This window comes from Symphalangus syndactylus, chromosome 11, assembly GCF_028878055.3.
Source record: "Symphalangus syndactylus isolate Jambi chromosome 11, NHGRI_mSymSyn1-v2.1_pri, whole genome shotgun sequence".
Taxonomy (NCBI): Eukaryota; Metazoa; Chordata; class Mammalia; order Primates; family Hylobatidae; genus Symphalangus; species Symphalangus syndactylus.
In genome coordinates this window covers 81,980,529-81,996,917 of record NC_072433.2, presented here as the reverse complement: position 1 = coordinate 81,996,917, position 16,389 = coordinate 81,980,529, and the positions used below count along the sequence as shown (strand labels likewise).

Sequence of the window (16,389 nt, the reverse complement as noted above, 5' to 3'; positions counted from 1 at the left end):
TTTGATCCTCGTTTAGGAAAGCTCTTTTGATTAGTCTTATGCCCAACATGTATGATTCATTTGCATATTTTATATGCATGATTTACGTCAACTGGTATTTTGTAATTTCCATTTTGATAATGCCTTTTTTCAACAGAAAACAAAATAAGAATAAAAACACCCTTAAAGGATTGTTGCAAAACAGAATTTGACTAATCTGACCAATATACGTATTTCGCATTTCATTAAAAAATTCCTAGAGCTACTGGATATTAATATCTAAAGATAGCCAAAATAAAACTGGAAAACTTTAAATCAAATGTAGCTTATATGCATAATATTTTGCTTTCTAAATACCATTTAGAATTTTGTTGGATCTAGTTCTTTCCAAAATAACCTCAAGTAGGAATTTTATTAGGAAACAAGGATTTTTTACTTTTCTATGATCAACCCTTGGCTATGCTCAAAAGTAATTAAAATTTCTTTTTCCTTTCCTTTCTTTTCTTTTTTTTTTTTGTTGTTGTTGTTGAGACAGGGTCTTAGTGTGCCACCTAGGCTAGAGTACAGTGGTTATCACAGGTCACTGCTGCCTCGACCTCCTGGGATTAAGGATCCTCCCACCTCAGCCTCCCAAGTAGCTGGGACCACAGGCATGTGCCACCATGTCCAGCTAATTTAACTTTTTTTGAGAGACAGAGTCTTGCTATGTTGCCCAGGCTGGTCTCGAACTCCTGGGCTCAAGGGATCCTCCTGCCTCAGCTTCCAAAAGTGTTAGAATTATAGGCAGGGGCCATCATGCTCGGCCTTAAAATTTCTATTTGGTGATTACCTTCCCCCCACTGCCCCGGAGAAGGGGTCTCACTATGTTGTCCAGGATGGAATGCAGTAGCTATGCACAAGTGCAACCATAACACACTACAGCTTCGAATTCTGGGGCTCAAGCAATCCTTCCGCCTCAGTCTCCTGAGCAGCTGGAACTACAGGCACTCACCTACAGGCACTCAGCACTGCTGCTGGCTTTCATTACTCTATTTTGAGATAGAAATATACTAGCTTTTATACAGAACTGAAATATTTATGAACTAATATATTCTGCCTACTTACTTGAAATAACTAAGAATTTTTTAAAATTGAGTTTGTGGGCCGGGTGTGGTGGCTCACGCTTGCAATCCCAGCACTTTGGGAGGCCGAGGCAGGCAGATCACCAGATCACGAGATCAGGAGATCGAGACCCCGTCTCTACTAAAAATACAAAAAAATTAGCCAGGTGTGGTGGTGGGCGCCTGTAGTCCAGCTACTCGGGAGGCCGAGGCAGGAGAATGGCATGAACCCGGGAGGCGGAGCCTACAGCAAGCCGAGATTGCGCCACTGCACTCCAGCCTGGGCGACAGAACGAGACTCCGTCTCAAAATAAATACATAAATAAATAAATAAAGTTTGTGAACTCACTTCTTGAAAACGTAAAGAACCAGAATAGAGAGGTGCTTACCATTTTCTGAAGAGAGAGTGGCTCAGAAGAAACACTGCCAGAGCTCTGTAGACACAACTTTTTAAAGACTGCCTCTGCAACGAACATTTGAAGCCAGGAGGAGGAAAAGGAGCAAATGAAAATCTCTAATTCCTGTGAAGAAAAGTCTGGAGAACATAAGGTAAGTCGATACAGTTATTGCTGTATCCTATACAATTTTTTCCATAGGCTATTTCCTTAGTGAAGTTTATTCTGTCAAATGAGAGCTCCTGCACCTATTAGATTCATCCACATGATTTTAATCCACAAAAAAATAGGTCATATCCCTATTCTTGACTTTTAAGAGAAAATATTTAATGGCACATGTTCTCACACTTGAAAAAAACAATCATTAGGTTTCATTATTTCAGATACAAGTCTTGAAATTACATATATACAGATTAGGTAATATATGAATATATAGAGGGGATTTCATTTATCACTATACTTTCCAACTACCATTAAAGATCTCTTCCCACAATAGGGATGCTTCTTTGAAAAATCAGTAATTAGTTTTTAAATGAACATACAAGTATTTAATTTGCAATGATCAGTACTGAGTTGATAGGAAGAAAGTAGACTGCTTCCTATGACAACACCCATGAATCTTATCACTGCAGAAAAGGAGGAAAGGCACAAGGTAAAGAAGAAAAACAAGAAACAAGAGCATATATAAAGAAGAAAAACATGAAACAGGAGCATGTATGAAGAAGAAAAACATGAAACAAGAGCATGTATAAAGACTTCCTCAGAAGTTTGCATCCACTCTACTATGGGGGATGGTGGATAAATTTTTTCTTTTTGAGACGGAGTCTCGCTCTGTTGCTCAGGCTGGAGTGCAGCAGTGCAATCTCGGCTCACTGCAACCTCTGCCTCCCAGGTTCAAGCGATTCTCCTGCCTCAGCCTCCCAAGTAGCTGGGACTACAGGCACGTGCCAGATGGTGGATAATTTTAAATGATGAAACAAAAAACAAGAAAACATCAAGAGCCTCAAATCTCTTCTACAAAACCTCAAGAACTTCAATAAGAAGAAAATGCATAAATATACCCATGAATTGGAAGTGATAAAGGAGTGACTATTTCCCATGTGATCTATTTAATATTATAAACTATTAATATTCTCTATGTAACACAATGAAAATGCAACAAAATGATAATGAAAGAATAAATAAGACCAACCAAGAGGATATCAAAAGAGCTAAAATTACAAACAACATAAAAAAGTTGTGTTATTATACAATAAGGCAGATTAACTATAAATACTGGAAGAAGAATAAGTCAATACAATTAGCAAAATAAACATAATAAACAGCAGAAGAGAAGAATTAAAATTATAAGCATTAAGTTAAAATATAGTTTTAAAATCAGACAATGATAAACTTAATAGCAGTATAAGGCATAAAAGCTGGCCTTTCTATTCAGGGGTGGAATTCTTTCAGGGTGAAGAGAATGCAGACACCCAGTCAATGTCCTGCTCACATGCCTTCATAAAAGGCTGGGGCTCTAGTGTCTTGTAGTCCTTGACCCTTGACTCTAATTTTCAATAGTGGATGCGAGAAGTAAGGGAGGATTTGCTCTCAGGTAACATTTGGTAATTTCTGGTTGCCACATTGGGGAAAGGGATGCTATTGGCATCTAGTGGGCAAAAGCCCAGGATGCTGCAACACACAGGACAGCCCCAACAACAAATAATTATCCAGCCCAAAACATAATCAGTACACAGGCTGAGAAACTTGCCTTGACTAAAGAGATCTGATGCCCTTGCCTTGTGGCAGCTTGTCATAAGAAGTGTTTAAACCTTTGGGCCAATGGCTTCAGGTCAGATGTTAACTAGATACAACTAACCCCAAACAGATATATTATCACTGAATTTAGATAATCCCTTCCAATATGGCCTCTACAGAGATACTTTTTTTTTTTTTTTTTTTTTTTTTTGAGACAGAGTCTTGCTCTATTGCCCAGGCTGGAGTGCAGTGGCACGATCTCGGCTCACTGCAACCTCCACCTCCCAGGTTCACACCATTCTCCTGCCTCAGCCTCCCGAGTAGCTGGGACTACAGCTGCTTGCCACCACGCCCAGCTAATTTTTTGTATTTTTAGTAGAGACAGCGTTTCACCATGTTAGCCAGGATGGTCTCGATCTCCTGACCCTGTGATCGGCCTGCCTTGGCCTCCCAAAGTGCTGGGATTACAGGCGTGAGCCACCGCGCCTGGCCGAGATACAATTTTTATGAGTTGGAAAGGAGAAAATTACTTACAACCCGTTCTCTGTTAATATTATCTAAAAATGTACAAGCAGTAAACTGAAGGATAAGAATCAAAAGATAATTTGAACATTTAATCTCTAATTATATACATTAAAAAGCCTATCTATCATCACAGAGTGTACTGCAACCAATTGATCTCTTAACATAAGAACTCTAGACAGAGGCAAAAGCAAAGCAGAAATAACTTGTAGAGTTCAAAAGAGTTGATCTCACATTGAAATTTACAAATGGAATTATTTATCTAATAAGGATCACATCTGATAGGCTTACAGAAATGAGGAATACAAAGTATTAATATGACAGATCGACATATTACCAGGTCACAAAGTCAAGGGGAATAAAAAATAATAGATGAACAAGAGAACACAAGAAAATTAGCCCGTGGACTGTAATAACTTTAAGGGAAGGGTCATACTTGTAGCCCTTACAGTATATAGGTCATTAATCTGTACAGAGTAAACATTTAGTATTTGACAGATGAATGAATGAACAGTTAGCAGATACCAATAACTCATGATAGCCAAGCCAGGACAATCTTTTTAAATCAAGTTAATGAGATAATGCTACTCCCTTGTTTCAATAGCTTCTAACTCCTTAACAAGGCTTACAAATTCCTACACAAACTCCCTTAACCCTTCCTTGGCCTTATTCTAGCCTCTCTTCCCATCAGCCAGGCACCAGAAGGTCTCAAACAGGCCTTCTTTCCTATTCAGAGTTTTGGTAAATGTTTCCTTCTGACTAAAACAATCTGCCCTGTCAAACTTCTACTTATTCTTCATGTTCTGCATTCCATGGTCATACAGTATAAAAGTTCACCAATCTCAACACCTAGTTTTTCCTGTTCAGAGCACTTATTTTAAATGACATATTTATATTAACTTAATTACAGTTTATCTCTCTTAAAGTTCAAAAAAAAAAACAAAAAAAAAAACAAACCACAAGGACCATGTTTTGTTTCCTTCTTCCACTGTACAGAAAAGTGTTTAGCTCAATGCCTGGTAGAATGCCAATAAAATTTTGCTGAATAAACAAAGAGAACAGAAACATTTTGGCTGAGAATTAGTAATGATACATAAACATTTATATTTAGGAAAAAGGTCTGAAGCATGGAAAGAAATTAAGAGATAACAAAGCAAAAGTGAATAAAGGTTTGGAAAAAGTATTTATCAGGCAATAATGATGTAATCAGAGAAAGGCAAAGGAAATTTATTAAAGTTCTCCAAAGATATGGAAAAAAAAAAAACTATAGTAAATTTTGATGACATCTTCTTTCCCACTGAAACAACTGGAGAAGAAATATGTTTAAGTCAGGATTGGCAAACTATGGTGTGCTGCCTGTTTTTATGAATAAAGTTTTACTGGAACACAGCCATGCTGTCTGTTTATGTATTGTGTATGGTTGCTTTCTTACTACAACTGCAAAGTTGAGTGGCAGGGAGAGACTATAGGGCCTAAAAAGCCAGTAACATTTACTCTCTGGTACTTAACATTTAACAAACTTTGTTAATCTGTAGTTTAAGCCACCACATGAGGAATTTCAATTAGGCATAAAAAAGAAATTTCAGATAATTTGAGCTTAAAATACAGAAAAGAAAATTTCTGTCCAAAGTGTTTAGAAACAACATAGAGTGGCATCTATATGGAACTGATGAACATGAGATCTGATGGAAAAAATTTTATTTATCTTCTAAAATATCTGTTGCCTTAATTCTTGACAAAACAATTATAAACTAAAAATTATACTAAACTGAAATGAATTTGGTAGATGTGAATCTGAGTAGTATCACAGTATGAATTTTGTACTTCTGAACTAGGAAAAATCAGAACATCCAGTTTACCATAATTGAGAAAGATGGACCGATACCTTCAACTGGAAGTTACATAACAGTGAAATTATAACATCTTTACTAATGACTTAGGAAAAGCAAAAGATAGTAACTGAGTAGAAGAATAATGCAAAATAAATGATTTTTTTTTTTTTTAAAAAAAAGAAAGGAATATCCGCAGAGAAAAGAAATGAGGGAAAAAAAAGAGGTGGCAGACAATGAATTTCAAAATTCATCAAAATATGAACAAAATGGACATTACTACAACACTCCAGAATTTTGATTCTGTGTGTGACTAACATGAGCTTAAACTCAACCTTAGTGTTACTGCTATAATCCTGTTGATGGATTATTTTGCTCCCAAAGATCTATTAATATATTTGATCACTAACATTCAAAACTTAAGATGAAATTTAAATTGTCACTATTGAAAAGTGTTTTTAAGCCTTTTTCTTTACCTTTCTCCAAATGTATATGTGTGCACACGCATGTGCGCACACACACACACATGCACACACATGCACAGCTGGTTGCTTAGCCTTCAAATTTGGTTATAGCTAGGCAATTTAAAAGTTTTAAACATTATTTTTTGTTGTTGAGAAGAGTCTCACTCTGTCCCCCAGGCTGGAGGCTACTGGTTTATGATAAAATGTTCACTGAATTTCTGTCTCTTGACAAAGGTTAAACATCAGCCTGCACTAACAGAAAAGAAAAAAACTAGACAGAAAATAGAAAAATATTAATTTGAACCATTTTTAGAAATACATGTTTAAAACTTTTGGCTGGGCGCAGTGGTTCACATCTGTAATCCCAGCACCTGGGAAGCTGAAGTGGGCAGATCACCTGAGGTCTGGAGTTTGAGACCAGCCTTGCAAACATGGTGAAACCCCCATCTCTACTAAAAATACAAAAAGTTAGCCAGGCTTGGTGGCATATACCTATAATCCCAGCTACTTGGGAGGCTGAGGCACAAGAATCGCTTGAACCAGGGAGGCAGAGATTGCAGTGAGCCGAGATCATGCCACTGCACTCCAGCCTGGGCGACAGAGTAAGACTGTCTCAAAAAAAAAGACAAAAGAAAAAATGTTTAAAACTTTTAAACTGCCTAGCTATAACCAAATTTGACGCCTAAGCAACCAACTGCGTGTGTGTGCACATGCATATGTGTACATTTTGAGAAAAGTAAAGAAAAAGGCTTAAAAATACTTTTCAATAGTGACAATTTAAGTCTCATCGAAAGTTTTGAATGTTAGTGATCAAATACATTAATAGATCTTTGGGAGCAAAATAATCTGTTGACAGGATCATAATAGTAACACTAAGGTTCAGTTTAAGTTCATGTTACTCACAGAATCAAAGTTCTAGGTTTTACACTTGTCATGTAAAAACTGAAAATAACATTGGATAACAATGTCCTACTTTAAAGTGAAGAGAAATTCAGAGTATTAGTGAAGAAAGCATTGAAGCAAATGTATAACAGGTAGTAGAATCCTTTTAATACAAGGCTCATTATTTCATGCATTTGGCTAAACTATAAGATAAATTATGATTCCTTAAGGGCAATTACTATGTATTGGAAACAAGACATATAACTATCCTGATAATCTCTAAAGCCACTGCTAATCCTCTACTAGGTCTCCAAACTCAAATTTCATTAAGGAATGAAAACAGGAAATTCTGTTAGTCAAATGCTTAGTTCCCATTCTAGCAAATAATGCCAGAATTCTGTTTTCTGAAAAGGATAAAAACCACTAAACTACCTAGTAGGAATGGTGGGAAAGAAATGTAAGAAAGGGTTCTGTAGGAAGATTGAATGTTAGCTAAGAAATGTTAAAGTCATGCAACAAAGGACAGCTAGTCCACAAAAGGAACTGTAATCACCCCCTCAGCTCAATGAAAAAGAAAAAAAGAAAAGAGATAAAATGCTTTAGATAAAAATCTTCTAACTTTGGTAGTACAAAAAGAGAACTCTCTCTGCAGAGGGCATCATCGAATAAATCCTGAACCCAGTTATAACCTGGATTCCTATTCTGAAGTCTCTCTTCAAAGTATTAAAGTGATTGACAGCATACTGAAGAATTTTCTTTATATAAAATCAAGATACACTGAAACACATGTGTAGCAGAGTACTTATTTGGCAGTTTAAAATATCAAGTATATAAAAGTATATAAAAATCATCTTTTATAGCTAAGAACCACAAAAAAACTTACTTGGTTTAAAATGTATTCATTTAGGAATTAAGGATTACAGAAATAAAGAAATAAAGAAAAAAAGGGAAGGATGGGCAAAGACTCTTCCTAAACTGGCTATGGAGTTTGGGAATCTACATAAGGTCTTTATGGAAGCCTTCTTCAGTCTAGAAGCCCAAAGAATTGGGTAGAACTTTTCACCTTGTGAAATGAGTTCTGCCATCATATTTCTTAAATAACACTCCTTCCTCCCTTTATTTTAGGGGAGACTTTAAAATAGGTAATGGGGAGAAAAGAAGAGTGAAAAAAATTGTCCATATAAATTACTTGTTTGCTTCATCCATGTTCATTTCTTGTTAGAGCACCAGACTCAATGGGGAAAAAATGGTAGCAAGTTTTTTTTTTTTTTTTTTTTCTTTTTTTCTAAAGGAGACAGGGTTTTGCTCTGTCACCCAGGCTGGAATGCAGTGGCACAATCATGGCTCCCTGCAGCCTTGGACTCCTGGGCTCAAGGGATCCTCCCACTTCAGCCTCCAGAGTAGCTGGGACTACTGGCATACACTACCACACCGAGCAAATTTTTAAATTTTTTTTTTAAAGACAGAGTCTTGCTATGTTGCACAGGCTGGTCTCAAACTCCTGGGCTCAAGAGATCCTCCCACCTCGGCTTCCCAAAGTAGGTTGGGATTAAAGGTGTGAGCCACTGCACCAGGCAAAGTAATTATATTTGAATAATAAATGTATGTAGGGGGAAGGCTCCTGTAATGTTTAGAGGAAAATAAGAATGCAAAATTACATATATAGTATGAACTCAACTATACAAAAATGCTTACAAATACCAGAAAGACATTAAAAAGTTAACAGCAGTTACCTGTGTAGGAACAATATGGGTACTTTAAATCTTCCTCTTTATACTGTCTCTGTGTGTGTCTATGTGAACATGTACCCATAACTATTTTAAGGAAAGCTTCAAATGAATATATGTTAAAGCTTACAGACTGCTTAAAAGAAATTCAAAACTAATTTCCAGAATGGGTCTGAAAAAAACAGAACATAGACAACTTACCATCACACGAAAGAGAAATATAACTTCCTAAGTCATCAGACATGTGTCGCATCACATTTTTACCCATCTTAAGACCAAGGAAAATCCAATAATCTATTGCTGCTCCAAGAATTCCAGCCAATAAGTAAGCTAGTTCATGTTTGAAGACCTAACATTAAGATACAAAAAAATTACTAAAATATATTACAATATTGAATTTCTGTTAGTATTTATTTTGAATACTTTTTGAGGGGCAAAACATAGCTATTTAAAAATACAGGGTATGTAATGATAAAAGGTATTCTTAAGAACCCTAGCTAACTAATTCTCTCCCCTCCATCTCTCTCTCTCTCCACATGACAAGAGTTAATAAAGCAAATTTTCCAAGGACCTACAACTTAACAGTTTAGAATAAACTTTAATTTTATCCAATGCTATCAAGTTTGTTAGGAAATAATTCCATTAAAATAATGAGAAAATACCTGGTTTTTGTAGATTTTTATAAATAGGAGAGATATGACTATAAAAGATAGATTTATCTACCCCCACATACAGAATTATTCTTTACATTTCTCTATATGACATTTTCCAGAAAGACTTGAGAAACCCAATGAATAAAAGTTCTAGTAAACAAGATTATTCATTTGCTATAATATACAGATTCAAATTTTTATTATTTAATTATATATCAAATACTAATTACCCAACTTAGAGATGTAGAGATCAGTTTTAAAAGTATATCATTGGCCGGGCACGGCACGGTGGCTCACGCCTGTAATCCTAGCACTTTGGGAGGCCAAGGTGGGAGGATCACAAGGTCAGGAGATCGAGACCATCCTGGCTAACACGGTGAAAGCCCGTCTCTACTAAAAATACAAAAAGTTAGCTGGGCATGGTGGCGGGCGCCTGTAGTCCCAGCTACTCGTGAGGCTGAGGCAGGAGAATGGCGTGAACCTGGGAGGCGGAGCTTGCAGTGAGAGGAGATTGTGCCACTGCACTCCAGCCTGGGTGACAGAGACTCCATCTCAAAAAAAAAAAAAAAAGTGTATCGTTTTATATGATTACTTTTATAATAAACATCATTAAATTCTTATAAGAAATGTACCAAGGCATACAAACCTTCTAAGTGTGTTTTACCCTAATGTTTGAAAGTATTTTTCTAATCTCTAAAATTCAGTAGAAACTATGAAGATGAAGAAGTGTGAAAATAAAATTTTAAAAACACCTTTTATCGAAATATAAACACTTTTTCAAAGCATTAAAACCGGCTGAAATTCTTATGTTCTTGTTATTTGCTGTCCAGGCATGTTGGATATGTAGGAAAAAAAAATCACTAAATTAATAGTTGGGTAAAAGGCATATGAAAACGTTTTAATAAATGCTACAGTAATAGATTACAACTATGTTCTGCCATCTAATTTCTTTCTCATTAATCCCATATTAGGCATATATTATGCTTAAATAACATAATATATAACATAACATTCTGTTCATGTATAAAAGATTACCGTATAAAAGGATCTAAGAACCTGATCTACAACTAATAGATCTAATATTACTAATAACCTAATCTATTATCATAATATTTATTAAAACCTTTTCACATGCCTTTTACCCAACTGTTTTGTGATTTTTTTCACATACCTGACAAGCCTAGACGACAAATAACAGGAACACAGGAATTTCAGCTGGTTTTAATGTTTTGAAAAAATGTTTATATTTAAATCAAAGGTGTTTTTAAAATATTATTTTCACACTTTGTCTTCATAGCTTACGTGGAATTTTAGGGATTAGAACAGTAAGTTTTATATAAAAGGCACTTCCAAATCAGGTTCTTGGATCCTTTCATACTATAATCTAAACTAACACACTCATAAACAGTATGTTATTATGTTACATATTACGGAATAAATTATGTGTATTTCAGTGTATTGGAGTTATATATTACACACCAAACTAGCACATATTATGCCTAATATGGGATTAGTGAGAAAGAAATCCCTAGCACTCTGAACCCTCAGTAACTACTGGATTTGTTTCTCCTGCCCTCAGGTAAGAAATTTCTTATATGTATATTCAATATTTCATTGGGATATCATTCCATATCTAATAGCTCTAGCTAGCAGATAAATGATGTCAAAGCCAAAGTTCAATTTCTGGTTTATTGTGCAAACATAAGCAAATGGTCCAGCAGCACACACAACCAGCTTGCCAGAACAGTGTTTATGGAAGGAAAACAGTCAGGACCAGTAGCATGTGTGCAGGTCCTCTGTTGTCCTATGACATCAGGGGCAGCATACTGCATTCGTGTAGGGCTAGACATTAGAATCTAGGACAGAGACCCTCAAGTGTGGGCTGAGGAGATTTTTAAAAGCTGCATGATTAAGAAAGTGGTGTCCTTCTTCTGACATGATCAGGGACCAAGATAGCCAGCCAGATCCTAGCAGGTGAGTCTTCACAGGTGGCTGTCAATCCCACCCAGTCTCCTGCCTTGATAGGAGAGCTGAGTTTAAGCCTTGCAGTTGCGGCTATATGGCATGGGAAACTAGCAGCAGGTCTGACCACATCAGTAGCACCAACACCTCCCCTGGTGTGATCGGCAGGACTAGGGTCTAGTGCTAGTCTCTAGAAAACACTGCAAGAAATCAACTCCATTCTTTGTAAAGCCAGTATCTTGCTTGATCACTCTGAGCAATTCAGTTAATCCTTACTTCTCACTGTTATCAAGAGAATATAAAACAGAACAGTGAAAATATATATTTAAACTAGTAAATTGATTATGTCCATATGCACATATGCATCCACAAAATGTTCCTTCCAACATAATATGTGTCTGAGTATCAGCAGTGACAGTATCAGGAAAGAAGAGGTTGGTAAATTTTGATTTCTGAAAGTATTCTCCATCTCAAGGGTATAGTAAATCAAGATCACTTTAGACCACCCAGGCTTTAAGACTCTGGGCAGGAAAGAAGGATGTTAGCCCACAGAGTGAAGCCTTATATAAAAACACAATCCAACTTTCCATCAACCAAAAACAACATTAAAAAAAAAAAAAAATCAACCAGTTGGGACTTTCCCTCTTTCCTTATATAAATATGTGGTACATATAGTTAAAATCACAATAGAATATTAATATATTGCTTAATATTAAATTTACCTTGATATTAATGTTATTAAACAGAGGTAAGAGGTCTTGCAGTGATTTTGAGGAATAACTATAGCTTTTTTACAATGATAAAAAAGATCCTGAGAAAGTTATTCTTGTTTTCATGTCATTAGCTAAACACGCACACTACTACATAGCCATTAATAGTAAGTTTTTATATGAAAAGACACTTTCAATTCAGGTTCTTAGATCCTTTTATACCATAATCTTAACTATCACACTCATAATAATAATAGGGCCAAGACAGTGTGCTATGGACTAAACTCACTGTCACTTTAACAACGATGCTATTCCTTCCAGTATAGTGGATATATAAGCTTTAGAAATAGATTAGTAAGAAAATAGTAAATAAATCATCAAAGGAAAGCAGCTTTCTTGGAATACTGAAATATCTGTTAAAGCTGACAGAAGAGAACACGAATACCCTAAGAATTAACAAAGAAATAAAAGGTAGACAAGATTTCCATATATGATATATATTTACCTTTGAATTCCTTTCTAATATGTTAAACTCTATTACCAGACATTCTGTCAATACGGTTCTATATCATCTGCCAGTAGAGATAACTTCTAGTTTATAAAATTGGCAATCTTCCAAAACTTGACTAATCTGTAATGTAGAACAAACTAGCATCTTGGCCTTCTGACTCCCAGGTTAGGGATTTCCATGATATCCCACTGTAATATGTGACAAACTACTCTGTTGGAAAGATGCACACATAAAGCACACACTGTGCCTCTTCCTGTTTTAAACACTGGCATTTGAAACATGAGAAAGTGTGGTGCAGTGGAGACTTGGCCTCTAGTCAAGGCTTTGCCCTAACAAGCTGTGACACCTTGAATAAGTTATTTAAACTCTTTATCAACTTTCTTATCTATTAATATAAACTAGCTTACATTTCTACCTATGTTGTAGAATTATCAATAGCACTTAAGAACATCTCAAAGAAAAGTGGGACTAGTAAAAATTGCACCTCCTCCATAACCTTGACACAGCCCACCTCTGCTCTTTGCCAAGGAAAGCCCAACACTTTCTCAGATTAATGACAATGAAATTCACTGCCATTGTGTCACTCTGCACTACTTGCTGATTGACATTATGACAAAACAATATTAGCATAAACTGAGGACTTCTGTTTAGCTAATGACTTAAATTGAATACTTCAACTCAGCAAATCAAGAAACAAATGCCTTACAGTACAGAAAATGATGTCTGTGAACATGCATGGAATTCTTGAAACTGGAAACTGCCAAAAAGATTTAATTAAGTACAAGAATGAATTCTAGCAGAAAGGTAATACAATTTTTAAAAAGCAGTTTTATATCAATTTAAGCAATTCAAATGTTAAATAAAATATTAATTTGCAAAATTTAAAACCAGTTCTCATATCACAATGCTACAATTTATTGCAGACTGCTTCACAAATATGTTGCTTTTATTTATAAGTTTGAACAAAAATCTTCCAAGTTAAATATGTATAAATCTGTTACTATTTACATCAGAGCTTCTTAAGTAATTTCTTATCCGTGATAGTCCTTTGAAGACTTAGTAAAATTGTGACATCATCTTATTGTTTTAAGTTATAAATGAACAATTTCATTTATGTAATCAAATGAATGAAAAAAAGAAATGTTCTATAATGAAGAAATATTTTCTATCCTTAATGATTGCATTGTATAAAAAGTGAATAAAATGACAGATGGTAATTTATAAAGATGCTATCAGCTTTAGCTTAAAAGTGCTATACTTAACTGGCAATGAGGTGTAAATAGTAGTCCTATTTGAGTATTTTCAATTTCTGTAATTTGCAAAATCATACTTCCTTTTAAATCAGATACATGCATGAAATAGTGCCTACTCACCTGGTTATTGTTAAATAACAGGATTACTTGATCACAAAGAAGTCTAGCTATACTCACGAGCAATCTTCCCATTTTAACGTTGATTTAGGAAAAAAAAAAAATAGCACCTCAAAAAGGACTTTTATTTTCCTGCCTCAGACAACTAAACAGTATTTTTTAAAAAACCAGCAAAAACTTCTATTTCTAATGAAGGCCTAGGTAATTCAGATGAACCTTTTTTTTTTTTTTAGAGACAAGGTCTCACTCTGTCACCCAGGCTGGAATGCAGCGGCGCAATCATAGCTCACTGCAGCCTCCAACTCCTGGGCTCAAGCAATCCTCCCAGGGCAGCCTCTCAAGTAGTTAAAACTAATATATGTGCACACCACTACATCTGTTTTATTTTTGGTTTTGTTTTGTTTTTTTGGTAGAGATGGGGGTCTCACTATGTTGCTCAGACTGGTCTTGAGCTCCTGGCCTCAAGCAATCCTTCCACTTCAGCTTATCAAAGTGCTGGGATTACAGGCAGGAACCACTGCACCTGGCCTCAATTGAACCCACTTAGAGAAGAAAACTAAAACTAAAAATGTTAAATGAAATACGCAAAACATTTCAGAAAAAAAAGAATAAATTATGAGGAACTGCTAGGCCAAGATCTAGTGAGGTACTCACGTGAGCTACTCAGATACCTGACTTTGCCCTGAGGACTTTCACTGATTTTAAGGAAGAATCTAGAATACAGAACTGTAGTTTCTGGAGCGAGGGGAAGAAAAGATTAAAAAAAAAAAGTCATGGCCAAAACCTAATTGCTCATAGGATGAAAAAGTGAAAGGCTTCATCCTCATGGTAAGAGTGAATCAGAAGCAAAACTAAATGTATATGTAGCCCTTTACTTCATTTGAACTACCTAGAGTCCCCCAAACATAGACATTGGATTACAGTAGTCCTTAACTAGTGGTACACCCAGGCACTTGGCAGAAGTTCAACAGAAATTCTTTCTAGGGGAAGATATTCTGGTCTTTATCACATATTGTTTCTACAAATAACTTTTCAAATGCAATTTAAAAGCATATAGTGAATAACAAGCTTGCAAGAGAAAATAAAAAAGCACGAGAAGGAAACAGCAAAAACAACAACAGAAACAGACCCATAAAGACTTCAGATATGGAATAATCAAGTATAGATAATAAATGTCATTGCCATGTTAAAGACAAAAGAAAACCTTGAAACTCATAAAAACAAGTCATAGCTGTTTGGAACAGTTAAAAAGTCTTTTAACTGGAAAAAAATACAAAAAATTTAAATGCAATGGTCATGTTTAACAATATATTGGACACAGTTGAAGAAAGAACTAATGAACTAAAAACTGGATGAAAATACCATCCAGAATGCGGCATGCATAGAAAAAAAATATCTATATGGGAGGGGGGAAGGAGGGAGAAAGAGAAGGAGAGGGGAAATGGTAGAGGGAGAGAAAGAGGGAGAGAGAAAGGGAGACGGAGATATAAGGTGAAAAACATAAAGAATATGAAGAAAAGGTATAACGCAAGTTTAATGGTAATTTAAAACGTAGAGAAGAGAAAATGGATCTGAGGAAGTATTTGACGAGGAACTACATAAGCATTTTTGTTAAGACAGAATAGACTTCATGGTAGTTTGATACCAGAGCTCTCCACCCTAACTACTATGCTTATGATCCCTGAAAAAGATATTACCTAACTAGCAGTTATAGGATCATAACTAGTAGTCATGATATATCAGTTATGAATAGTAAGTGTCATTAGCATACATAAAGTAGAAACTTAAAAATAAATAGGTGAGCAAATCAACAAAGTCGATTCAGAAGGATTGATTAAAACAATTATTAAGTTTGATCCAATCCAACAGAAAAAACACATTCTGGTTCCTCGTCTTATATGGAGCCAAAAAGAGAACTTCACTGTAAATTTCAGAAAGCAGAAATTGCATTAGGTGCATTCTTTAACTATAATTCACTATTAGAAACTAACCAAAAAAAAGCACAGCCAAACAAACAAAACCCATCTATCTAGAAATCTTAAAACACCTTTTAAAAATATCTCTTGGATCAAAGAGGGAAATAAAAATTAACAATAGAAAATACTTTGAAAAAAAACAGAGCACTCTAGGTTAAAGTATCAAACTACGAAATGAATGTCAAGTTGAACTCAATAGGTAATTTATATTAAGTGGATGTATTAGAAATGAAGACTAAAAAGAAAAGAAGATTCAAGAAGATACAAGTAAAAAAAAAAAAAATTAAAAGAAAAGAGCAGAAATGAATAACGCAAAAAAGCAGATAATATAATTCCAAAGGGAGATCATACTGAAAAGGAAAAAGGTGACTAATATTTATTATGCAACCAAAATGTGCCACAGTTATGTTGCTATATACACTATTATCCTTGAGATGGATAATACACTAAAATCACTATATGTTAAATTTCTAATCACAGGCAAAATCGACTTATAAAGAAATATTTCAGAAAATAACTCAACATCAAAAAAGGTAGTTTTAAAATAATACTAATAAATATTAGTATTTATT

General features: G+C 35.1%; 1 protein-coding gene across 12 annotated transcripts in view; it reads right to left on the bottom strand.

The window, feature by feature from the left end:
• Nucleotides 1–16,389, bottom strand: part of SLF1 (SMC5-SMC6 complex localization factor 1) — a 92,710-nt gene that overhangs the window by 26,481 nt on the left and 49,840 nt on the right. For 8 of the 12 annotated variants that reach the window (XR_010114288.1, XR_010114289.1, XM_063612290.1 and 5 more), the window contains 2 exons: nucleotides 8,837–8,984; nucleotides 1,469–1,614 (listed from right to left, as the gene is read on the bottom strand). Coding sequence is in view for 10 of the 12 variants with exons in the window: in XM_063612290.1 (XP_063468360.1) it covers nucleotides 1,469–1,614; nucleotides 8,837–8,984 (294 nt within the window). In the remaining 2 variants the exon portion in view is untranslated. The remainder of the gene's footprint in view (nucleotides 1–1,468; nucleotides 1,615–8,836; nucleotides 8,985–16,389) is intronic. The other 4 variants (XM_063612288.1, XM_063612289.1, XM_063612292.1 and 1 more) reach the window with 1 other exon arrangement.